Source organism: Brachyhypopomus gauderio, chromosome 18 (assembly GCF_052324685.1).
Source record: "Brachyhypopomus gauderio isolate BG-103 chromosome 18, BGAUD_0.2, whole genome shotgun sequence".
Lineage (NCBI taxonomy): Eukaryota > Metazoa > Chordata > Actinopteri > Gymnotiformes > Hypopomidae > Brachyhypopomus > Brachyhypopomus gauderio.
Window position 1 is genome coordinate 8,328,929 of NC_135228.1, and position 26,550 is coordinate 8,355,478.

Here is a 26,550-nt window from a genome sequence, read left to right on the forward strand (position 1 = left end):
GGGTAAGGACACAACCTAGAGGACACAAAATACACCAGCACTGACCTCTGACACTGAGATGTTTTTTTAATACCATTTTAGATGGTATATTTTTCTTTAATTTCCCAGGCCTCTGCCACAGGGATCTCCATAGTGCCTAGAAGTGGTCTTCTGCATGCTCAAAGCAAATGACTGGATCTTCATCATCTATAGATTCATCATCTATAATATGAGCTGTCACACCAAGATAATTCTTGTTGCTAACAGAGGTCCAGTGATCCCCAGTCAGAGCCACATTTGTGGCGCTCTTCACAATAACCTGTTTACTTCCCTTTCCTCATCATACAGCTGCTGGATTTTCTTCGACATTGTCTTTCTGGATGGCAGGTCGTAACTTGCATCAGTTGACGCAATGTGCAGCGTTTCTTGTAAGCATTTATCTTCGACCACAGAGATCGAACAACACTGCAAATAATATGACGCGTCATGTATAAACGCGTGCGGAGTCACGCGCTATGGTCACTCGCGAAAGTTTAATCCAGTCTTAATGGTCCAATGAAGGTAATTTAAAAACCAGGGGTGAGTTTCCCAAAACGTTCTTAGCGCTAAGTACTTCTTAACCTCTTACGTAAGAACGAGGTTACAAAGTACTTAGTGCTAAGAACGTTTTGGGAAACTCACCCCAGGACATTTCCTCACTTAAAAAAAACCCGGGACGCCCTGGACAGGATGTGAAATACGGACATGTCCCGGAAAATACGGACGTTTGGTCACCCTATCGTACTAGGAATACATTTATCAGCTAAATGATCATTACTGACCTGCGCATTAGCACCAACATGTTTTGCGTTGAGGTGGTAACGAAGGGTGGAAGTGCTCCTGTGATAAGCGAACTCCTTCCTACATAAAGTGCAAATAACACTATTTTTGTTTGTACTTCCATCTGGAAGTTTCTTATATTTAAATTTCCCATCCACCAGCATAGCCATGATTCATGATCTTATTGTGCGTCTGTCACGTTGTGGGGTTACAGTGGCAGCGGTCCTGTTTTTGGTCACGTGATGTTCGTCCCTCAGGTGGGCGGGACCCGTGATCCGTCTCACCTGAGGGTCGTTTGTTCGTCTATATATGTCTTGTCTTTGTACCAGTTGACTGCTGGTTATTAATTCCTTAATCTGGAACCATGCACGGGTTTTTGGTTTGCACACTTTCTATTAAACCATCCTCTTTCCCTGAGACTTGGCGTGATCGCTTCCTTTTTAGTTGCTCACACCTGCCCGTCATAGAATAACCAGCCACCTTTCGGAAGCCGCCAGTCTCCTTTGCTTTCTCCTTCGTTCGTGGTCATGTCTCGTGGTAAGTGTTTGTCTACGTGCTGTGTGTTTGTCGTGTATTGTCTGAGAGAGTGTTGAGTCTGTCCCCGCTCGTCCTGCCGTGTTTAAATGTCCATTTGAGGTCCCGTGCCACTGGATGTGGCACGGAGGGCATCTTGGGTGCGTATATGTTAAATGTTGTGTCTGTGTTTTTTGTTTTGTTATTCCCCAGAGGGGCCCTCCCTAAATATGTTTTTGGGGGGGGAGCTATGGGGTTCCTGAGCCACGGCATGTGGCTCAGAAGGCGCTGCTCCTTAGGGAGAACTGGCCTTTGGGAGGGACCCCTGAGCAGGGAGGAGCCCCTGTACCCCATTGTAGGCTGAGGATGCCTGGGGTGTATGGACAGGGTGTCTCCTCATGCCAAGAAGGGGTCCCCTCCCCCCTGGGTATAAGGGGGTGCAAAGGTCAGGGCAGTGCACGTTATGTGTTGTATGTTGTCTGTGTGCGTGTGTGTGTGATGTGTTGCAGGTCGCTCCTGGTGGTGGAATGCGGCACTCCCGGACCTAGTGGGGTCTCCAGGCGGAGACCCTCCCCTTCAAGCTCAGGGTGACCAGCGTGTCCCTGATGCGGATTGCCAGGGCCCTGGTCTCTGGCGCTCCTGGGTTGGGTGGAGGAGTCCACCTTGAGATGAGGGGCCCCGGGAGGGGTTCACTCCCCAGGAGTCTGGGGTGACCCCTAGCGAAAAGGGCAGGGGTCAGCTCCGAGCGAAGAGGTAGGTTCGGGAGGTGTTGGTGGAAGCCGTGGCCGCACCCCAATGTGGCGGCCTGCACACATCCACACCTGTGGCGTGTGTTGGGCCATGTGCTCCCGGTTCGCACACAGCGGTGGGGCTTAAGCGGCCTATGGCCGGTTAGGGCGCGAGGGCCCTGTGACCGACCGGGGGGTGGTTATCGTTTTGTTGACGGCCCGGTCGGTCCAGGGTCCTGCCCAGGAGGCAAGCTAACCTGTATGTGTTTTTATGTTTCAGCTCCAGGGCTGCAGGGAACGGGTCCCTGCCTGGTCTGTGTCCTGTGACGAGGAGCTTGTGTTTTGTGTTTCAGCTCAGGACGGCAGGGAATGGGTCCCTGTCTTGTCCCCGCCCTCCCGCCCCTTTGTTGTGTTTTGTGTGCTGCCGCTGTAAGCCGCACATCCGGAGGGGAGTGCGGCTTTGGTGGGGGGGTCTGTCACGTTGTGGGGGGGCCCCCTACCGGTCGCCCCCGGTTACAGCGGCAGTGGTCCTGTTTTTGGTCACGTGATGTTCGTCCCTCAGGTGGGCGGGACCCGTGATCCGTCTCACCTGAGGGTCGTTTGTTCGTCTATATATGTCTTGTCTTTGTACCAGTTGACTGCTGGTTATTATTTCCTTAATCTGGAACCATGCACGGGTTTTTGGTTTGCACACTTTCTATTAAACCATCCTCTTTCCCTGAGATTTGGCGTGATCGCTTCCTTTTTAGTTGCTCACACCTGCCCGTCACAGCGTCCATATAATCTGTATGTCTGGAACTCGTGCACGGAGAAACATTCCACCGTGCATGTGTCTCATGCATTAAAATGCGTTAATATATTTAATGCGTTAATTTTCCTGTAATTAATTAATCGAAATTAATGCGTTAAAGTCCCACCACTAATAAATACATAAGAAAATTTCAAGTACTACATTTAAATAATTCAATTCATATTAGGATTGCGGGTGGGGCGACAGAAATGTGTATGTGGCGGGCAGGTAAGGGATTAAAAACAAACGATCTTTTTGCGGGAGTGGGACTAAAACAAGCGGGATCGGGTGAGAGCGGGATTTAAAAAGCAGTCCCGTGCAGACCTCTAGGGTAAGGACACAACCTAGAGGACACAAATTACACCAGCACTGACCTCCAAACCTATCAGACTCCTCCAGCCTTCTGTAGGTAGATGATTCAGCCTAGACAGTGAGAACAGTGTCAGAGCAACTCTTTGATGCTTGATCACTGCCAGTACTCCTAATGGACTTGCTTTGCATACAATACAATTCAGCCTTATATTGAATTGAACAAATCCACCTCGTCTATTTAAAGAAATTTTTCTGATTTTAGCTCCAGATGTGCTTACCATCATAAACAGCAGCTTGATAAACGGCATGGTGCCTGATTGTTTTAAGCACGCCGTGGTTCAACCACTAATCAAGAAACCCGGTCTGGATACTTCTGTTCTTTCAAATTTTAGGCCTATTTCCAGGCTCCCATTTGTCTCCAAAATATTAGAAAAGGTTGTTTACCAGCAGCTGTCGGTGTTCTTAGAAGAACACAAAATTCTTGAGAAATTTCAATCTGGTTTTAAATCATTGCATAGCACAGAATCGGCATTACTCAGGGTTCTCAATGATGTTTTCTTAGCCACTGATAAAGGTCATAGTGTCATACTTGTTTTACTGGATTTAACTGCTGCCTTCGATACAGTGGACCATAAAATCCTCTTGTCTCGACTTCACAACTGTGTGGGTATTAAAGGCCGTGCCCTGCAGTGGTTTAAGTCCTACCTAACACGCCGGAGTTTTTGTGTTCGTTTGGGGGCCACAGAGTCTTTTGTAGCCCCTCTCACATGTGGTGTGGCTCAGGGGTCTATTCTTGGACCTTTGCTCTTTTCATTATACCTCCTCCCTTTTGGGTCAATCCTTAGAAGGCATGGTGTTTTATTCCATTTTTATGCGGACGACACACAAATTTACATGCCTCTACAGCCACAAAGCTCTCATGCATTAGAGCAACTTTTGCAGTGCGTTGAGGAAATCAGGGCGTGGATGTCACTCAATTTTTTGTATTTCAATGAAAAGAAAACCGAGTTAATTGTGTTTGGTCCAAATAAATCTGTTGTCAATGTGGGAGAATTGGGTGCACTGACACAATACTTGAAACCCACAGTAACTAATCTTGGTGTGAGATTGGACTGCAATCTGAAGTTCGATGCTCAGATTAGTGCGGTTGTTAAGGCAAGTTTCTTTCAAATTAGACAGTTGGCAAAAATCTAATCAGTCCTCCCTAGTCAGAATTTTGAGACTTTAGGTAATGCTTTTATTACAAATCAACTTGACTATTGTAATGCACTCTACTTTGGTCTTGACCAGAAGTCCATTAAGAGGCTGCAGCTTGTACAGAATGCTGCTGCACGGCTGTTAACGAGTACAAGAAAACGGGAACATATCACTCCAGTCTTAAAGTCACTGCACTGGCTTCTGGTTCAAACACGCATTCATTTAAAAATTCTTTTAATAGTTTTTAAATCTCTTCATGGTCTAGCCCCCAAATACCTGTCCGAACTATTGCAACCCCATAATTCCGCCCGTTCGTTAAGGTCAACAGATCAGAGCCTCCTAACGGTTCCCAGGACGGTGAGGAAATGCCGAGGTGATCGCTCCTTTTCGGTTGTGGGACCAAAACTGTGGAATGACCTCCCCTTTGACATCAGGCAGATAGAGTCCTTCCCTGTTTTTAAGTCTCGCTTAAAATGCCATCTTTTCTCACTGGCTTTTAATTCAGTTAATTAAGCTTATTGTGTTAATCCTTTTAGATGTTGTGCATGTGTGCAGCACTTTGGTTGACACTTGCTGTTGTTTTAAAGTGCTATATAAATAAAATTGAATTGAATTGAATTGAAAATCTTATTATGTAAAATTATCTCATGAGTGTGGTTCTTTCAAACATATTTCTTATATACATTTACACATTTTAAAATATACAAATTGTCATGGAACAGCTCCGGACCCCTCATTTTTGGGTCTGTGTTCATGTTGTCTACGTCTGGTTATGCCCATTTATGTGTTTCCGTGGGTGTGGTTGTGTGTGAGCGTGTTCATCGGTCTCACCTGTGGCTTGTCTCGTGATCAATTGGGGCTTACGTGGTTTGTCTATTTAATGTGCGTTTGCGCAGCATCCCGTGCTTGAAGCTATATGCTACGTTTGTCGTTCGGTGTTCTATGTTGATGTGCACTATTTGCGCCAAGTGTACAAATAAACGTGTGTGTGTGTGACACAATGCACTCGCCTCGTCCTGCCTGCCTTCCTTGCGTTACACAAATGTATTTATATTTTTATTTATTTGTTTAGTAAGTTTTTGTTTCATTTAATAAACAATAGAATCCAGATCAACAGAATATCATACTCCCAGTCACAGGTTAGATTTCACCCGGGTCTCAAGGATCATATGATATTAGACGATCCCATGATGTTATTAGACAATCTGCATGCGGGCATTGTTTGTGCATTTACTCATTATTAATTTACAGTGGAACCTTGGTTAGCGAACGCCTCCGATAGCAAACAATTCTGATAACAACCAAAAAGTTCACAAAAAATTTGCATCGGATAGCAAACAAAATTTTGGATTCACCCACACGTGACCGGCCAGCATCTCAGACCAAGCATCATTCACGCTCGAGACACAGTTACGATCAGTCCTTCGTTATCTTTAACTGTGTGCATCCTTCTTATTTAGCGATTTTTTGTGCTTTATTTTAATAATATAGCACTCAACCATGGCTCCAAAGAAGATTAAGAACGATTGTAGTGTAGTGAAAAGGAAGCAGCCAACAATTGAATTGAAATGATTTCCAAGTTTGAATGAGGCATCCCCCCCCCACACACACACTCCTGAGTAAAACAGAAGGATATGAGTTATGGTCAGTCACAGAGAGAGATACATTGTTTTGGATTGTTATTACATTAAATATATATATATATATTTGAAGCATTTTGCATGATGTGGTCTCTGTTTTTGCTTCTTTTGTCTAATTGTTACAACTTATCCCAGCATGTGTTACAACCTACCCCAATAGTGGGGTTGGTTGTAACAAGGGAACACCATGTACAGTCACGAGGGCTGTGATATTTGAATTGAGGTTTGAATTTGTGCCATTTGTAGTAAACAAATGTCTGTACTTTGTATAAAAGTTTGAAACATCTAGCTCAAAAATTCATTGAGTTACAGGAGCTGAAGCAAAAAGTGTTACAACCGTACCCGGTCTCCCATAGTTATTATTCATGTGTGAAAGATGATGGTAATCAGCTTTCTGCATTTTCGTATCAACAATTGGACTTGACATTTTAGTTTCAACTTTATGAAAATGTTAGAACCTGTTGTTTACTTGATTACCAGTGATTTTCTTTAGTTGAAATATTTTACATTACATCAACAGACGTCATGTATTATTTACTATTTTGAAAAATGTAAAATAAAATAGTTGTTTAAGCTCATGTACATGTATTTTAAATAATTCAGTTGTGCAAACACAAATTTCAATTGAATACCTTGTTAGACAAGTCAGTTTGAGGTGTTGGATATAAGTGTGATTAATCGAGATTAATTAATTACAAAACCTGTGATTAATTAGAAAAAAAAATGGTATCGGTTCCCACTCATAATAGATATGTGTATATATATACACATATCTTAAGAAGATTTGAGGTAAATAACTGCAGTACACTTAGGTAAAATACGTAGATATAAAAAATTGTAGTAAAATATGCAAAGTTTCCAGAGAAACAACGTTCATCAGCTGTGCAAGCAAAGTGCTTCTGAATTGCGTATTTCATTTCATGTGCTGGTGATACTGTTTTCCTAGGTTTTCCACTAGATGTCACCACGTGCATATATCTAGCTATTCATTACATTGCAGTAGGAATTTGCTCTTTGTGAGAGAGACAGGGAGAGACCTAAACTGTTACACTGGTCAGACCAGTTATGAATGCAAATCACCTGTTTTTCAAAATGAAGGCCAACCCTAAAGCCAAGGGCGTGGGAGTGGGGGGGGGGGGGGGGGGTTATTTCCTGATACGTGAACTTGGGAGTTAATTTTTAAATGCCAGAAGAAGTTTTCAAAAGAGCAGAACCAACAGTAGAGAAGCAGCTTTCACTTAACACATACATGTCACAGCAAGGAACAAAAGACAGACATGGGCAGTCGGACAGACGTGGGCAGAGCAAAGTCAGAGAGACAGACATGAGGAGAGCAAAGTCAGAGAGACAGACATGGGGAGAGCAGAGTCAGAGAGACAGACATGGGGAGAGCAGAGTCAGAGAGACAGACATGGGGAGAGCAGAGTCAGAGAGACAGACATGAGGAGAGCAGAGTCAGAGAGACAGACATGGGGAGAGCAGAGTCAGAGAGACAGACATGGGGAGAGCAGAGTCAGAGAGACAGACATGAGGAGAGCAGAGTCAGAGAGACAGACATGGGGAGAGCAGAGTCAGAGAGACAGACATGGGGAGAGCAGAGTCAGAAAGACAGACATGAGGAGAGCAGAGTCAGAGAGACAGACATGGGGAGAGCAGAGTCAGAGAGACAGACATGGGGAGAGCAGAGTCAGAGAGACAGACATGGGGAGAGCAGAGTCAGAGAGACAGACATGAGGAGAGCAGAGTCAGAGAGACAGACATGGGGAGAGCAGAGTCAGAGAGACAGACATGGGGAGAGCAGAGTCAGAGAGACAGACATGGGGAGAGCAGAGTCAGAGAGACAGACATGGGGAGAGCAGAGTCAGAGAGACAGACATGGGGAGAGCAGAAGTCAGATGAGCAAAGAGAAAGACATAAAACAAATATGATGCTGCTTTGGAAATACACTAGATAAATACACTCTTGTGTATTATTGGACTGAGACATTGAGCTAAACTCTCCCTCTGTTTCCCAGGTTGCGTAACGGAAGATTTCCCTTTAGTTATTTTTGGAACTGATGAGTAACTGTAGACATACAGGTGCCCAGACATGCCTATGATGGTGTCTGTGCCAAAATGGCTGGGAACACCAGCAGTTTCGGTGCACACACTGAAACACAGCGTTATTTGTTATTTTATCTTGTAACACTGAATTTACTTTGTCTTTTTGTCACCTGAATCATATGAGGGGAAAATATGTTGCAACATCAAACATACTAAAACCAGCAGAATGAGCCCAGATGGGACCTTGCTGCAGTGGTATCACCTGAGAGTAAGGCATAGTCTGCACTCATATGTAGGTCATATCCGCTCAGTCATTTTATTACCAATGATTACATTTGGATCCTTTCAGGTGAAGATTATATTTAAAATGCGAAAGACAACAGACACTGAATCCTCATCTAAAAGTCTTAATGACTTGTAACTGTAAATATGACTACACATTTCTGAACAATTAATACAATTAACAATACAGTTAAGGACAAAAAGGATGAATATGTTAGAATGTACATAGACTTCCACTCTACCATTCAACACCATAATTCCTCAACATGTGATTGAAAAGCTAAGATTGCTGGGCATAAACACCTCCCTCAACCGCAAATGGATCCTGGAGTATCTGACAGGGAGACACTAGCCAGTCTGGACTGGAAACTGAGTCTCCACACCACCACAGTGGGCACTGGGATTTCTTTTGGCACTGTGCTCAGTCTACTGTTGGTCACTTTTCTGACCCATGACTGTGAATCAATAGTTCACAAGTAATCAAGTTTGCTGTTGAAACCTGGTGTGGCTAATCACGAGGATGACGAGCAGCAGAGGAGGTGCAACAGCTAACAAACTGGAGTAAAGTCAGCGACCTGAAGCCGGCCCACACCTCTCACCCAAACTCTTCTCTTTCCTGCCGTCCCATAAGAGATGCCCAAGAGCCCTTACAGCTAGACCCCTGGATATTAGGAGTATAACAGGAATAAGCGAATTCAAAGTCCACCTTAAAACCTACCTTTTTTCTTTGGCCTATAATGTTAACTAACCTAATAATGTTTTATTTTTCTATTCTTTTTACTATTCAATCTCTTTTAACTTGTTTATTTTGCTTGTATTTTATCTGCTAATCTGCTGTACAGCACTTTGGTCCGCTGCGGTTTTAAATGTGCTTTATAAATAAATTTGAATTGAATTGAATTGAATAGACTGTGCACATTTTCCCCGTGCCATCAGATCATCAATTCCCAGACAGTGACAAATATTTAACAAACACTATATTTCATTTAACAATACTTTGTGCTGAAATTAGTTTTTCGGTTGTTACCTCAGTGCCTGCTGTACACTATATCTGTTAAAATACCATAAATATAACAAACCCTTCTTCCACTCAGAGCACTGGTTGATGTTGCCTTATACATGATCTGGATTTCATATGTATTGTGTACACTTAGCTTATTTTGTGTTGTACTACTGTCATAGAGGAACAGTATTTCATTTCACTGTATATTTGTATATAGACTACAACAGTAAAAAGCTTTTGGCACTTAACACACAGAATATAACAGAGCTTCCCCGTTTGGGTCACTGCACTCAAGAGTTAGTCACAGAGCCTGGAGATGTGTTCTAAGGTCCTGCTTCTGGAAACTGAAGATGAGGTCAGATTCCTTCCTTGTTTCACATTCCGACATGTTTTAGATACCTATAAAGGAATCTGAAGGGCATGGCCTGGAATTTAAAGAACTGTGCAAAAATACAACTACACACAGAATCTACTGTTACACACATCTTCACACTATTAATTATCAGGATAGTATCCAACAGTGTAAATTAGACAGTTGTAAGAGAATGTACAAAACACAACTAATATGTTTGGGACATATGTGCAGTCATTTTATCTTATTTTGTTTACACTAGTGCTATCTTGCATAAAATGTAAATGAATATGAAGATATTCAAGTTTACAATTTAAACCAGCGGTTCCTATTTTAGTCACAGACAGGCGTGACCAGGAGACAGCAAAACTGACTGGCTGTGTACCATTCAGTTGGGAGATGGGACAGAGCAAATATCTGGACAGAACTGCACTAGGAGACACGGATGTACATACTAGTTTGGTCTACTACATACTAGTTTAGAGCAGGTAGGTGAGCCATACACATGCAGTGGCAGTGTAACCCTGCAATGACAACACAGGAAATGATGACTCATTAACCAGCTCAGCCTAGCTGTGCAGTCATTTTACTACAGTGTACACACACACACAGCTATAAAATACAAAAACATGTTGGTCGGTTTCTGCCCTTCACCCCCTTGTTTTCAAATTCCTAGCTTGCAGTAGACATTCCGGTTAAACAAGTCTGGACACAGTCATAAAAGGGAGTGGGAGAGGGCATTTGTGGTCTCACTGTGGCATCAGTTTTGTGTAGTTTTTTTCAACAGTTGTGGAAACGATTGCTGTCAATGTCGACATCACAGAAAGAGGTGAACGGGTTCCGGAGCATTCCAGAACTGTTCAGTAGTAACGCTGCCTACAAAGCAGACTGAACATGATTCACTGAATTAGTGATTTATTCTTAAACCTGAAACTGTTCTATCTTAATTCGATCAGTGACTGTATAGCTTGATGATTACACATTTTAACAGAAGAGGTTAAAATAGCAAGCCAAGTCATCCAGTGATGCTGGAATGAAACTCCATTGGTCATATGATTTGGAAGATCACTGGTCATTTGACAGGAAGTACAAACTTCCAACATGAAAATGAAATCATTATAGGGACTGATGTGTACTTGGGAGCAAGAAGGCTTCATTACTGGTTCAGTCCAAAAGTCACTAAAAGCAATTCAACATTTCCTTCTGTCCAACCCAAATTTATCTGTAACTTGGAAAATAACATTTATTTAAGAGACAGAAACAATGTTTTAAAATTACATAAATATTTGCACATCTCAAAATGCTGAAGGCTTTTTAGATGATATAGTATTGGCTCTAAGTAATTTCTAATAAAAAAAATAGCTGGAGTGTTAAGATTCAGCAATACAATTGAAGACATGTCTTGTACAAATCCAACCTATCCAGATCTATAAGTTATGTGCTACATTGACTGTAGTTGTCGTTTTAAACCGGTTTCAATTCAGAGTGGTGCTCGTATGCAAGCTACTAGTCAACATTGTGAGCGAGTGGTGCGAACCACTTGTGAGATGGTAAAGGTCGCAATACAGCAGAAACTAAACTGCAGTGTCACACAGCTGCCAGGCAAGAAATTAAGAAATTAACAAAATACATTCAAGTTTATATTCTTAGCTAAAAACATGATGAAACACATACTGTATACATATATAATGAGCTTTCGAAAGCACTTTTTAAATATCACCTCTTAACAAAACGGGTCCCTGCCAGAAGCTGATGGTTTTGGCATCCTGATGCCAGCAGTTTAAAAGCTCTGCATTATGACCCAGACTGCAACTCACATTATCAGTGTAACAAACACATTTTTTTTGCACAACAGTACAAATGCTCCTTTTTTGTATAATGAAACAACAGGTTTTTGTTTCCTGAGACAGCATGGCACAGCAGATGACTAATGTTACAAACTTCCAGACAGTCACAGTGAGTGCAAGATAACCTCCCTGGTAAGGTCACTAGTTTTCTTTTTAAGGGTCCATTGTGGTTCTCACAGGCATGTACTGCAGAACATCTCAGCACACACTACTGTTTGTGTTGCCAGAGCTGGAGGTATAGATCTTGCTCTTCTGGGAATACTTCATGGAGCTGAAGGACACTCTCATCCGCTCCACAGACCGGCTGCTTCGGCACAGGAGTGTGTTCTTCACATGTTCCCTAAACTCCTCAGACACATAGTAGTAAACAAATGGGTCCAGGCAGCTATTGAGGCTGGCCAGGCACAGTGTAACCACATAGAAACCGTAGCCGTTGTTGGTGAGGCCTCGTCCGAGTAGGGCGTAGTGCACCACCAGCATCACATTGCTGGGCACGAAGCAGACCAGGAAGGTGACGAGAACGGTGAGGATGAGTGACACGGCCCTGCGCCGGCTCTTCCCCTGGCTGCTGCCCTCCATGGCAGACCTGCCCAGCTGCCGTAGCATCAGCACGTACGCCGTCACGATGACCACGCACGGCGCCACGAACGCCATGCCTGCCATGACCATGAAGTAGTAGTACGGCTTCTGGACATCCAGGAAGGCGTTCTGCGTCTGGAAGTTCTCGCGGCTTATAATGTTCACGTCATGGCAGGTGGTGATGTTTGGGTCGGAGAGTTTGGCTGTTTGCTGGTAGAGGAACAGGGGAGTGCTGCTGACCCAGATGAAGGCCCAGATACACAGGGAGACCACGATGGCCAGCCGGTTGTCCCTCCTGTGCTGGGTGAGTGGATGAGCCACCACCCAGTACCTCTGCATACTCAAACACGCAATGAACAGGATGGAGCAGTACATGTTCCCATAGAAGAATCCCACCAAGACTTTGCACATTCCTTCCCCAAATGTCCAGTTGTTGCCATTGAAGTGGTAGTTAATTTTCAGGGGGAGCCAAATGACAAAAAGTAGGTCAGCCAGCGCCAGGTTAGCCATATAAATAGCTGCTGGGTGGATTTTCTTTGATCGGAAGATGAAGACCCATATTGCCATGGCATTGCTGGGGAGACCCACAGCAAACACAAGGATGTAGACAAGCGGGAGGAAGATTGTGGTCAGGCCGCTCTTTAACGTGTCAGCTGTAAGCTCATCAACCTCAATGGAGTCCGAGTCAGGATTCTGAAGACCAATGAAACCACGCGTTTTGCCATTGCTTTCTGAAACAGAAATGGAAAATGTTAGTTCTGTGGTTGGCAGAAATGTATGGTAATATACGGCCTCTAAAAAAATATTAGGCCCTACTTCAAGAAATATTCTAAACAGCCGATGGTCAATACAACCATATTCAGCCCAAGTTTATACCTACTTTCCATTTTGTTGAGGTCAGAAAGAAAAGATAATTAATCATTGATATGTAGTAGCGCAATGTTGTTTTACATTAAGATAAATTATTCCTCGTTTCCCATTGTGTGGTCACGTAGAAAGTACCGCACAACAGCAAACAGGTTACTAACACGTTGTTGTATAGTTTACAAAATAGGCAAAACAGCTCACCTGTATGTACGCCAGATATCATAACGCAAGCAAAAAACACAAGAGAACGAGCGAATCCTGTTCCAGCCATCGTCCGTGAATATTAAAGAATGAACTTTTGCTGTAGACTTCTTGCTTCGGGCGGTATTCCGTGAGAAACAGAGGAAAATGATCCCCCAGAGCCTTGATCCAAGCCGAATGAAGGACACACCTTCGACAGCGAAACAGGTGAAGAACCGGATCAGGTTGGCCAAGCCCCGCTGCGTCACAGCGCACCAACAACGACAGAATCTCTATTTTCACCAGATCCCCACCTGGTGGTTTCGGGTAACGTGTGGCCTGAAGCAACAGGTTTTTTTTCCTTTTTTGTGAAAGATTAGGACAAGACAAAGATTCAGTCGAACACAAAGGTTAGAGGGAGTATCCTTCACCACAAATGTTCTGGCAAGTAAACTTTCTAATCAATGGTGAGAAGTGTACGCTAGTGCATTTATAGAGACTTCAACGGTGAACTAAGTTACAATAAACCCGATAAAGCACAGTAATAAAAATTGAACTCTGGACTGTTTTAACTCATCACAGTCTCACCTTTTTATCTTTGTTGTAGCCTATATAATTAAAGTCTACCAAACATACCGTCTCCCATATTATGCAAATGCTGTCATGTAAATAGTCGTGGATGATAAGATAACTGGAAACAGGACCACATTCAGATGAAAGCAGGTATTTAACCGAAAGACTCTTGATCACAGCTGGATTATTTACAACAGTCTTGTGCCGGACTATAGATACTTTTGCACAGCGACGTAAGTCTTGATCTCGTGATTTTGGTATGTGGTTTTATTTGGGTTTCGTTTTATAGTTTCAGACAAAACTCACTCAAGGTGATCATTCTCACTCAAACACACAGCACACAATCGCCCGACTGTGCTGTGTCTTTGACCTGCGCCACTACATTAAATTCTAACACGTACTTAACCGCAATCAGGATTACTGCATTAACCGCATCAATTACTAATAATGCTAAATTATTAAATAAAGGTAATTAAGGAGAAAGTCATATTACCTGAAGCAGTTGCGATAGAATAATATTTCCAGTTTTTTATTTCAGTAATTTTTCCAGTTTTTTTTTCCAGAGATACCAATAATGAAAGGTAACTTAAACAGTCTACCAAACTTAATGTCTTTGCTTTTCAAATATCTAAAGGAGGGAGTATGTCACTTATACACTCACTGGCCACTTTATTAGGTACACCTTGCTAGTACCGGGTTGGACCCCCTTTTGCTTTCAGAACTGCCTTAATCGTTCGTGGCATAGATTCAACAAGGTACTGGAAACATTCCTCAGAGAGTCTGGTCCATATTGACATGATAGCAGCATGCAGTTGCTGAAGATTTGTCAGCTGCACGTTCATGATGCGGATCTCCCGTTCCACCACATCTCAAAGGTGCCCTATTGGACTGAGATCTAGTGACTGTGGAGGCCATTCGAGTACAGAGAACTCTGTCATGTTCAAGAAACCAGTTTGAGATTATTCACGCTTTATAACATCTTCTATTGTCCAATTTTGGTGAGCCTGTGCAAATTGTAGCCTCAGTTTCCTGTTCTTAGCTGACAGGAGTGGAACTCGGTGTGGTCTTCTGCTGCTGTAGGCCATCCACCTCAAGGTTCAATGTGTTGTGCATTCAGAGATGCTCTTCTGCATGCCTAGGCTGTAACAACTAGTAATTTGAGTTACTGTTGCCGTTCTATCAGCCGTTCTCAAAGCAGTCTGGTAATTCTCCTCTGACCTCTGGCATCAACAAGGCATTTGCGCCCAACAAGGCATTTTTCACTGTAAACCCTAGAGATGGTTGTGCGTGAAAATCCCAGAAGATTAGCAGTTTCTGAAATACTCAGACCAGCCCGTCTGGCACCAACAACCAAGAATCACCTTTCTTGCTCATTCTGATGCTCGGTTTGACCTGCTGCAGATTGTCTTTGCTTTAATGAGCAGTTGGTCAATAGAGATTTTAACATTGTTCAGGTTGTTTGCAAATTCTTAAGGTTTGGGGTTCTGACTTGCTAGTTACTAGCTACTTTATAAAACGTCAATACTGTATGTGAGCACCCAAATTGTGTAAAAGTGATACTGACCACTTTATCATCCTGCTGTTATTCCATGGAGGTTAAAGCTGCTTCCTGATTTTTAATAACTGACTAGACTACAAAATGGATGAATAAATAACTAAACTACTGTGAGAAAATATAATATAACTTGGATCAACAGGCTTAAATGTTATAGCTATCTTCCAGTAGTAACATTTATAAGTATACTGTCCATGACATTTATGTCCATGTATTTTTATTTTTGCCAAATAATTTTCAAGATACCAGTGTACATTATTAAGACAATGGAAATGCATACTTTAATTGTTATGATCTCTTACCAATTTTAAAATTCAATAAACTCTAGGGTTTTTGAGGTAGTTATATAAAACACATAAAAAACAGACCAGGGCAAAAAAAAAAGATACACAAGGTTAATAACACTTGTTTTAGTGATAAGAGCTTTGTGAAATGGTGGTTTACATAGTACATGGAGAAAGTCATAAACAAATTGCTTCATGGTGAGGTGTTGCCTAAACAATAAAACATGTAGCTAGCAACCCCACATACATTTCCATAATCCAAAAGAAAATGGAACCAAAATACAAGAAACCTCTCCTGGTTCTGCAGGAAAAATAGAATAAAAACAAAAGACAATTAATAATGCATAATAGGTATGTTTTTCCATAACAGACAGAGTAGTTAAATGAATGCATTTATGCATTGGTTTGTATTTGATCTAATCTGCATTTAAAAGTTTTGCCTATAGATTCAATAAAGATTTGTGCTTGGCTAAATTATAAAATATCAAAAGATGGAGACACCATTTCATTGTTATTTTTTCTTTGACTCACCTGGATTTCAGGACTAACAATTAATTATTTACACATCTTATTACTCTTATTTACTTATAAATTCTCTAACCAGAACAAAACATTATACTGTATATTAAACTGTGCAAACTGCTCATTCACCTACAGCTGATCTCAGAGAACCAGCAGTTGAAGTCTGATTATCACATTTAGGTGCCTGAGTTGGGGGTGTAGAAGTTTTTCTGCATAACTTCAGAGCACCAATGGCGACCCTCACCCTCTCAATATGCTCCCTGTGACATATCGGTGTGTTCTTCACGTGCTCTCTGAACTCCACTGAGATGAAATAGTACACAAATGGGTCCACACAGCTGTTGAGGCTGGACAGGCACAGGGTGACGATGTAGAAGCCATAACCATTGTTCTGAATATTGGCAGCCATTAGAGAGTAATGCACCATCAGCATGATGTTACTGGGAGTGAAACACACCAGGAACATCACCAGCACAATGATGATGAGGATGATTGCCTTCCTTTTGCTTTTATTGGCATGGGTGTGTGACATGGAGCTCCTAAGAAAACAGAACATCAGCACATACGCCACTGTACACACAATACAGGGAACTACATATCCCACAATGCCCATAGTCAGGAAGAAGCTAATAGGGAAAATGACCTGGCTATGGAGAGTGACATCATGGCAGGTGACAATGTTGAGGTAGGTGACACTGACAGTCTGGTCATACAGATAGAGGGGCACAGTAATGAGCCAGACGGTGAACCACACACACACAGACACACACACTGCTACCCTGTTTTTCAGGTTTTGAGAAAGCGGTTGCACAACTGACCGGTATCGTACAACGCTGATACATGCTATAAAGATGGTGGAGCAGTACATATTGCCATAAAAAAAACCCACCAGCACTTTACACAGAGGCTCCCCAAAGATCCAGTTATTGCCGTTGAAGTGATAGGCAATCTTCAGTGGCAGCCAGATGATGAAGAGCAGATCGGCCAGCGCCAGATTGACCATTAGAACTGTCACGGGGTGCTTCTTCTTTGTTCTGAAGATGAAGACCCAGATGGCCATAGCGTTGGTGGGCAACCCCACAATGAAGATTAAGATGTAAACGACTGGGAGGAAGACTGTGGTGAGACTGCTGTCAAGCACATTTAAAACAGTGAGAGTCACATTTATGTCCTCAGTACTCTCATTGACTTGCAGCAAATCAAACACCTTGAGGGAATCCATAAGACACTGCAACAAAGGTCTGCAGTGGTTCCTGTTTGGAAAGAAAGAAGATTTGTAGTCTGAGGATACACATATACACGAATCACACTGCAGTGGGTTATGGTTATGTGGCATATGAAATATTGGAACATGACTTCAGCGTAATTGTTGTATTGTTCCATGAATTAAACAGCAACCTTTACTGCCTGATACAATTCGTGTCAATATTTACTACTTCATGGGAAAGTCTTGTTAGGCTTGTTGGAGTTGTTTGGCTTGTGTGACTTAACTCCATGCAAACAGCTCTTTGATCTAAACTGGTAAAATCTTGCTTGCTAGCTAAAATATAGTAGTATGTGCTGCTGCTAGAGCACTGACGTCATCAGATGTGGGAAATTGTCCTGATTGTGTGGTTAGAAATGCAATGCCAACTCCCCTAAGTGCTGCTGCTTCTCATTACATTACCATTATGGAATACTTCCTGCTTTCCATTGTACCACTTCAAAATCTTGATATTATTTCTAGGTGTGGTTTGAGTGTTATTACCACGATCCAGTTTCCTGTTTTTGTGAGTGCAGGTTATCTTTCTTCCTGTTTAAGTAAATGGCTCTAATATTGATTGGGCCCCGTCATGTGTGTATGTTTTTATTGCTGTTTTGCTTTTTCGTTTTTGCAGTTCCAGTGTGAACAGATGGAAATCACCATAGCAATCAGGGTGTCAAACTTTCAAAACATATTTCTTCATGTTGCTAACCACTGACTACTGGATCCAATCCATGGCTCGGTCTTTGAAATAAAAATTTTGTAATGTAGTTGATTTGTTGAACTACATTAACTATAAAAAGAATTACATTAACCAATTTATTTCCAAAAACTGACAATAATCTTACATCCAGTCCCTTTCTTAAGGGCAGAAACATGGTAGCTTTGTAGCAAACATGGGTTTGAGCTGCTCCCCTCCCAACAAATATGTCAGTGCGGGAATGTGGGTCTCCTTTGAACTCACAAATGTTTCTCACAGAATTACATAAATGAGTAGTCAAAACAGCCAGAATACCCTACACACACAACTAAAATATCAGAAACTAAACTTTAGCTTATAGATGCAATGTGTGGGCGATGCTGATTATACAAGAATACATTTTCTAGTTGCTTTTAAAAGAAAAAGAAAAGAATATTACCTTTAGATGACGTGATAATGAACCAGTTCAATGAATCCATCAAAATCCAAGGTCAACATGTTAGTTCAAAAATAAACCTAATGTCATTGAGAAATAATATAAATTTTTAAAAGCATGGTTCACATATTTATCCATGTTGTTGTGTTCTCATTGTCAGTCTACTTCAATGGTGCAAGCACAGTCTTGCACAAGTGCACCTGTGAATACCACTCCTAACATCCACACCCACGTTGGTGAGAGCAGTCATGCCCTTTTGGCTTGTGTCACCTCAGCCTTTTCTTTTATTGGGGCACCAAGGGTTGAAGATCAAATAGAGCTGCAAAAGCAATATGATTATTTATTTTTTCTACTTGGAAATAAAAGATTGGTTAAATTGATCTGATTAAATATGTATATCTGTACTCATGACACACACACACTCACGTGTCTCATGAGCATGTAGTTTACAGCATGAGAGTTGTGGCTTTTAAAAAAAAGATCTAAAATGTGGTCATATGTGAACGGGAAGTGGAGGATGAGGGAAATGAAGGATGTTCCAATGGAACTACTGTAGGGGTTTTAGTTATACAGTTGTGATCAAATTTATTCAACCCCCAATGCTGCGAAGGGTTTTATGGAATTCAGTGCACATTTGTAATTGTGTTCATAATGAAATCTTACAAGGACTTGTTAAAGAACTAAATGCAACTAAGATAGCATCAATTTTTTTTGTCATAAAGTATTAAATGGCCTTTTTGTGATTTCTTCATTGACACAATTATTCAACCCCTTTACGACTACCACTCCTAAGAACAGAGGTTCATTCCAGTGTTTTCCATCAGGTATTGAAAACATCTGTGGATGTCAACGAGCAGCAATCAAGCATGATAAGCACCAATTAGGCAGATTTAAAAGGACTGTGATACTCAGCTCCTTCTAGACATCTACTGGTGTGTTTCCAAGCATGGTGAAGGCAAGAGAATGGTCCCAGAAGACAAGAGAAGAGGTTATTGCTCTTCACAAGAATGGCAATGGATATAAAAAGATTGCGAAGTTGTTAAATATTCCAAGAGACACTATCGGAAGTATCATTCGCAAGTTCAAGTTAAAGGGCACAGTGGAAACGTTACCTGGTCGTGGCAGAAAGAAGATCCTGACCGCGACTGCTGTGCGCTACCTGAAGCGTAATGTGGAGAAAAATCCCCGCGTGACTGCTAAGGAACTGAAAAAAGACCTGTCAGATGTGGGCACTGAAGTTTCAGCTCAGACAATAAGGCGCGCACTGCATAACGAAGACCTCCATGCCAGAACGCCCAGACGCACCCCCTTGCTGACTCCAAAGAACAAGAAAAGTCGACTGCAGTATGCCAAAAGTCATGTGGACAAGCCACAAAGGTTTTGGAACAGTGTACTGTGGTCAGATGAAACTAAATTAGAACTGTTTGGGACAATGGACCAGCGCTATGTTTGGAGAAGGAAGAACCAGGCTTATGAACAAAAGAACACCTTGCCTACTGTGAAGCATGGCGGGGGGTCAATTATGCTTTGGGGCTGTTTTGCTTCTAATGGTACAGGAAAGCTTCAACGTGTGCAGGGTACCATGAATTCCCTTCAGTACCAGGAGATCTTGGAGGAAAATGTGATGGAGTCAGTCACAAACCTGCGGCTTGGGAGACGTTGGACCTTCCAACAGGACAATGATCCGAAGCACACATCCAAGTCCACTAGAGCATGGTTGAACATGAAAGGCTGGAACATTCTAGAGTGGCCATCGCAATCACCAGACTTAAATCCAATTGAGAACCTCTGGTGGGACCTAAAGAAGGCAGTTGCAGTGCGCAAGCCTAAGAATGTGACTGAACTGGAGGCTTTTGCCCATGAAGAATGGGCTAAGATACCCATAGGTCGCTGCAAGACACTTGTGTCAAGCTATGCTTCACGCTTGAAAGCTGTCATAACTGGAAAAGGATGTTGTACTAAGTACTAAAAAATAATGTCACTAGGGGGTTGAATAAAACTGATAATGATGTGAGCACAGTAAAGACATTTGTGGTTATTCCATCATAAATATTATGTTATGTTTGTCTAATTTATAAGTGCCTCTTTGATATAATTGTAAATAAGATGACTGAAATGATCAAAATCAATGTCAAACTGGCCAAAACACTTTATTTCAGTGGGGGTTGAATAAATTTGATCACAACTGTATTTAAGTACCCTACCTGCTTGCCTACAACAAAGGACAGAAATAGGTGCAGAAGAAAGATTGATGTACATTAAACTTAATAAAATATCTGACTCCAAATTATAGTTGGTAAAAAACTAAAAGAACTCACTTCTCAAATAGCTCAGTGCAGGTTATACAATATGCCTAACCAACTTTATAAAGTTTCTTGCTATAAACAATAGCTGGTTTGTCAGTGGTTTTTCATAAACATGCACAGCAGATGAGATACTTTACAGGGAATTGGTGTTAGCATTGATTTACCTTTATCTGATACTAATTATGATATTGTAACGTCGGTCCAATAGAGTGACGGGGGTAGACAGGGCAGGAGTGGGACACTTTTTCAGCCAGGGAGTTTCATGCCCAAATCCGGCCCAAAATTATTTTCCCCTCCCAATCGGCCCAAACTAGAGATTGACATGAGCCGGCCCATCTGGAATCCTTCCGAATCTCCCGATTAGCCACTCCGGCTCTGGGGGTAGATGTCACTACCCCTAAGCACCTGCGGTCTGTTAACAGTGTTAGAAATGTGAAATGTCCTGTTTAAAAGATGATTAGGGTTTTATGCAACTTTAGGATTATACATGGCATAAGTTAAATGACCATGCTGTGCCATTTCATGCATGTTATGTACTGGGTTAAGTTTCCAACATGTTTGTGTCATGGGGATGGGTTAATGCCGTGCACTGTTGTATGGCGAACAGTCCAGAACAGTCAGTCCTGTTCTGAATACGTGTTTGATGCAATTCACTGCTGTGACAAATAATAAAACCCTGTTTGTGAGACAAGATGGACCTATTACTCATCCCTCTCACACCATGCCACAAAATTATCTGGCCTACTCTATCTATTACCAAGGGAGACTGTGGTTATTCATCTACCCACAAATAGAACAATTCTAAACGAATACAGGATAATAACCAATGGAAACTGTAAGACCAACAAGTTGCCTTATGGTGCAAGGAAGAAGGAGCCGAAGCAGAGGAAGAAGAGACTCTACACCCACAACCCTCTCCCTTTATACCCTACACCCACAATCCTCTCCCTTTATAACCTACACCCACAACCCTCTCCCTTTATACCCTACACCCACAACCCTCTCCCTTTATACCCTACACCAGGGGTGCCCACAAGTTTTCGGCTTGCGAGCTACTTATAAGATGACCGAGTCAGAAAGATCTACCGGGTTGGCGGGCGAACGTAATTTGTTGAGCGGGGGGGGGGGGGTGGCGAACGTAATATGTTGAGCGGGGGGGGGGGGGGGGGGGTGGCGAACGTAATTTGTTGAGTGGATTGCAGATTGGCTACCGTGAATGTCAATCCAAATACAACCGTCACTGCAGATGTGCGATTCATCTACTACTATTTTATGTGACGAGATCTATGCACGTTCCTTCGCGATCGACCGACACTTCTTTCGCGATCGACCGGTCGATCGCGATCGACGTAATGAGCACCCCTGCCCTACACCCACAATCCTCTCCCTTTATAACCTACACCCACAACCCTCTCCCTTTATACCCTACACCCACAATCCTCTCCCTTTATAACCTACACCCACAACTCTCTCCCTTTATACCCTACACCCACAATCCTCTCCCTTTATACCCTACACCCACAATCCTCTCTTTTTATAACCTACACCCACCCACAACCCTCTCCCTTTATAACCTACACCCACAACCCTCTCCCTTTATAACCTACACCCACAACCCTCTCCCTTTATACCCTACACCCACAATCCTCTCCCTTTATACCCTACACCCACAATCCTCTCCCTTTATAACCTACACCCACAATCCTCTCCCTTTATACCCTACACCCACAATCCTCTCCCTTTATACCCTACACCCACAATCCTCTCCCTTTATAACCTACACCCACAATCCTCTCCCTTTATACCCTACACCCACAATACTCTCCCTTTATACCCTACACCCACAACCCTCTCCCTTTATACCCTACACCCACAACCCTCTCCCTTTATAACCTACACCCACAACCCTCTCCCTTTATACCCTACACCCACAACCCTCTCCCTTTATACCCTACATCCACACACACTACCTCATCACCTACACTCCTCCCTCCGTCTCAAACACCCATCTATTGAGACACCTCATTATCATGCTTACCTGTTCCTCATACCCTCTGTCACTCTACTTAAGCCCACAGGTCCTGCCTTATGATGCTGTGCATTATTGTCATCTAAGAGACTGTTGGAGAAGTATGCGCTATTAGGCTGCCCACCCTTGTCTTCCTCAGCGTGGTGAAGACTGTCTGCGCTTATCACGCTCTCTCCACCTTGTTGACCAAGTCCTGCTTGTGCCACCCTCTCTCCTTGCTCGTTTACTCTGCAACAGCTTTATTGATAATTGTTAGCCAATATTAAATATACAAGTATTAATTACATTCATTAACATTTGTTCACACCTGCATTCATATACTACCTACTGTATACATACTTACTTTACACCCCCTTTGAATTAATGTGATGATGTTTATGTGTTGTTGATGTTTTCACTCAGTTTATACACACAGTTGCCTTTGGCATATCAGGAATTCTTCATGTCAATCTAACATCGGGGCAGTACAAACAACCAGGGGCAGTACACCTGTCAGTTGCATCATCAAGATCAGAACTGCTTAGCTGACCCTGATGTTAAAAGTGGACTGCAGAGCTTATGATATTGGCTTAAACAGAAATATGACAAAGTAATAAAAATAACAAATGTCTGGAAATGCATATACTTAAAACTTAAACTGCAATAATTTTTTGAAGTATACATAGTATATTATGTACATTATTCAAGAACAGTCTGATTGCAGTATGAGAGATTCACATCGATCCCCTTTAATATCTTTCAGTAGTACACTGACATAACTGTTGTTTTAATGCTTTACAAAATGTAAATAAACTTAAAATAAAAAGGTTGCCTCAGCTCTTGTAGAACAGACTGCCTAGAAAACAGAATATTCTTATTCAGTAATATAGGATGTGATACATACAGATTTGATGACACTGAAGCAGCAGGAGGTGAACGTGAGGCGGTTACATTTTTAATGTCCATAACACAAAAATAGTCCTTTAGACTAGAAGAATGGCGCAAAACACAGAAGGAAGTGCGTCGTGCAGGGCTGGTACTACAGACCAACATCTTTGGTGCAGGCAAGTTGAATACTCAGCACTGAACGACGGAACGTGTGTGCTGCAGGTGTGAAAAGTAAATGTCGGCGTGTCAATATGTGGGTGATTACGAATGGGGGAAAGTTCTAGCAGTGACATGACGGTTTGAGCGCGGAGACGTGGAAGGCTGGCGATGCATGGCTGCTTCCTGGCATGCAGATCCTACAGCTGACAAGGTTGATACGAGACAGGATGGTAAAAGGACCGGCATACCTGGTGTCCAGCTTGTAATGTGGTCCCACCCGGCCGTCCTTGTCTCCCGGCTTGTGCTCAGGCGTTTCTCCTCCTGTCCACTTTTCTTTTATAACTCTGAATGGCAGGATATAACCGGCTCGCTGCGTTGGCACCACGATCGACTGCCGACAGGTACGATGCAGTTCCAGGGTTACAGCGGTGGCTAGTAGCCCAGCACACACTCAAACGACATGAGTCTTGTACCTGCGTGGCATAGCAAGTTCTGGGCATACTCAGCCCAGGCTAAATATGTGGACCATAAGTTCTGATGCTCACTGCAATATGCACAAAGAAATCTCCGCAGTTCTTAATTTGCTCTCTCGGCTTGCCCATTAACATGCAGGTGGTAGCTGGATGTAAGACTCGCCGTTACATTTACCGGTAGCTTGCTCAGGAATTCTCTCCAAGTGCGTGACATAAACTGGACCCCCTGTCAGGTACGATGTCTTCTGGTAAGCCGAACTGTCTGAAGACGTGCTGAAACAGGAGCTCATCAGCAAACCTGGAAGCGGGATAAAACACACCATCTTCGAGAAACGGTCAATAATGACTAACGTGGCTGTGTTACCATTAGACTCCAGCAGGTCGGTGAGGAAGTCTAGAGCCAGGTGGGACCACGGACACTGAGATGTGGAAAGGGGGAGCAGCGTACCTGCAGGCATGGTCCTAGGGACCTTGCTATGAGCACACTCCCTGCATGATGTGACGTGGCGGTGGATGTGCCTGTGCATCGCCGGCCACCAGTACCATGCACCTATGAGCACCTTCTCGCGGTCCCTGTGTGTCCTGTACCCAGAGAGGTGTGTGCCCAATTGATTCGTTCCCCTCAATGATGTGGAGGCACATACAGTCGACCTATGGGACAATCTGGATGCGGGTTGGCACGCTGTATGTGTCTATCCAGGTTCCAGTCGATCGCCCCTACAAAGATCAGAGGAGCGAGCACTGGCTCTTCGCAGGTAGAAACAGCTAGGTGATGGTATTGCGGAGAGAGTGCGTCCACCCTCATGTTCTCCTCTCCCGGTTGATACGTTACCGCAGTGGGGAACAGTCAGGGCCCTCTACGCCCTCTCAGAGGGCCTAAAATATTCTTAAAACATAAATATATATATATATATATATATATATATATATATATATATATACAATTTATCCAATTTTATTTTATCTACTTACAGTTTGACAATCGACATCTAAACAATTACAAAAATATAAGCTAATAAATTATTTACCCGTGTCTATTCAATCTGTGTTGGAAGGTGAGGGGTTAAGTGGAAGCCTGTGAGTCTGTGTCTCCCCCTATCAGGACTGTGACGCCCACTGTTCGTTTACAGAGGGCCTGGCAGTTATAATTCAGCGCAATACCAGTTTCAAATGACAGTAAAATTGACCATCATATCTTCCCTCTTAATGGGCGGGCTTAACTGTATGATAATTTCCGCCCGCTGTGGCGACGCTAGCTGTCGTTAGTGTATCACCGCTAGCTAGTTTCGATTCTATCCTTTGATGCCCTCATGCACGTTGTTTACATATTCCGCTTCCGAGGAACACAGAGCTGTGAATCTTATTTTGTTGGATCCTTATTTTGCTTAAGAAGTTATGTAGTAGTATCTAGTAGAATATGTTATTGTTTATTGCGTTTTTAAAGCTGTACTGTACTGTGGGCCCAGGTATAATGGTCACGGTTCGCTACTGCGTTACCGTGAATGCAAACCAGGAGAAGAATAGTGACCACCCAGCCTGCCTCGAATTCAGCCTCTAGGTGTTCTTGAGGTATACAAGGTTCTTATGGTCGGAGATCACCACGAAGGGGTGCCACACTCCCTCAATCCAGTGTCTCTACTCCTCAAGTGCCAGCTTAATGGCGAGCTGCTCTCGATCTCCAACTCCATAATTGCACTCTGTCGAAGAGTTTCTTTAGAATAGCAGTTCTTTGCGACAGGACCGCTCCTACTCCCATGTCCGAGGTGTCCACCTCCACAACTAACAGATGTTTGGGATCAGGCTGCTGCAGGACAGGGGCAATAGCGAATGCACACTTTAGTTCTGTGAACGCTCTCTCCACCTCCTCACTCCATCTAAGGCACTTCGCTCCGCCTTGAAGCAGGTCAGTAAGGGGCCTAGCCAGGGTGCTAAGTAACCAGATAAAGCGCTGATAGAAATTAGCGAACCCCAGGAACCGCTGGAGCTCACGGCGCATCTGTGGTCTTCTCCACCCAATCAGGAACTCAATGGAAAACAACAATTAGTTGTGAGTTTAAGCATGGCCCCTCCCATGGTGCGCCAGTAATGGCCTTATTTACAGAACAAAAGCACCTGTTCACAGCTGATTATAGGACGTTAGCTAAAATCCTTCAAGTCAATCGACCCGTCTCTGGGTTCCAAAGGTAGAAATGTTAAATGACCCTTCTCTTGGGCTTCTAGTGCTAAGCTCCCACCTCAATGGGACCAGGACTGCTCCATTGAGTTCTAACCCA

The 26,550-nt window shown here is 42.9% G+C and overlaps 2 protein-coding genes across 3 annotated transcripts; both read right to left on the bottom strand.

Annotated features, from left to right (window-relative positions):
* Positions 1 to 10,555: 10,555 nt before the first annotated feature.
* Positions 10,556 to 13,431, bottom strand: f2rl1.2 (coagulation factor II (thrombin) receptor-like 1, tandem duplicate 2). Its single transcript, XM_076980328.1, has 2 exons — positions 13,152 to 13,431; positions 10,556 to 12,814 (listed from the first exon to the last, which is right to left on the bottom strand). Exons 1-2 carry the CDS (start codon positions 13,219 to 13,221, stop codon positions 11,703 to 11,705), a joined length of 1,182 nt encoding a protein of 393 aa, XP_076836443.1. The 5' UTR covers positions 13,222 to 13,431; the 3' UTR covers positions 10,556 to 11,702.
* Positions 13,432 to 15,509: 2,078 nt separating this feature from the next.
* On the bottom strand, positions 15,510 to 18,752 carry LOC143482075 (proteinase-activated receptor 2-like). Of its 2 annotated transcripts, XM_076980334.1 has the most exons (3): positions 18,447 to 18,752; positions 16,954 to 17,317; positions 15,510 to 16,767 (listed from the first exon to the last, which is right to left on the bottom strand). In XM_076980334.1, exons 2-3 carry the CDS (start codon positions 17,284 to 17,286, stop codon positions 16,186 to 16,188), a joined length of 915 nt encoding a protein of 304 aa, XP_076836449.1. In that variant the 5' UTR covers positions 17,287 to 17,317; positions 18,447 to 18,752; the 3' UTR covers positions 15,510 to 16,185. The 2 variants fall into 2 exon arrangements, with proteins under 2 accessions (XP_076836449.1, XP_076836448.1); XM_076980333.1 differs by having other exon boundaries at positions 15,510 to 17,317; positions 18,447 to 18,748.
* Between the last annotated feature and the right edge of the window lie 7,798 nt (positions 18,753 to 26,550).

Bases quoted from the DNA above. Each gene is read 5' to 3' on its own strand.
- f2rl1.2 (XM_076980328.1), bottom strand. From the start codon at position 13,221: ATGGCTGGAACAGGATTCGCTCGTTCTCTTGTGTTTTTTGCTTGCGTT. The intron at 12,815-13,151 runs GTGAGCTGTTTT...TTTCTGTTTCAG, and splicing joins GATATCTGGCGTACATACAG to AAAGCAATGGCAAAACGCGT.
- LOC143482075 (XM_076980333.1), bottom strand. From the start codon at position 17,286: ATGGATTCCCTCAAGGTGTTTGATTTGCTGCAAGTCAATGAGAGTACT.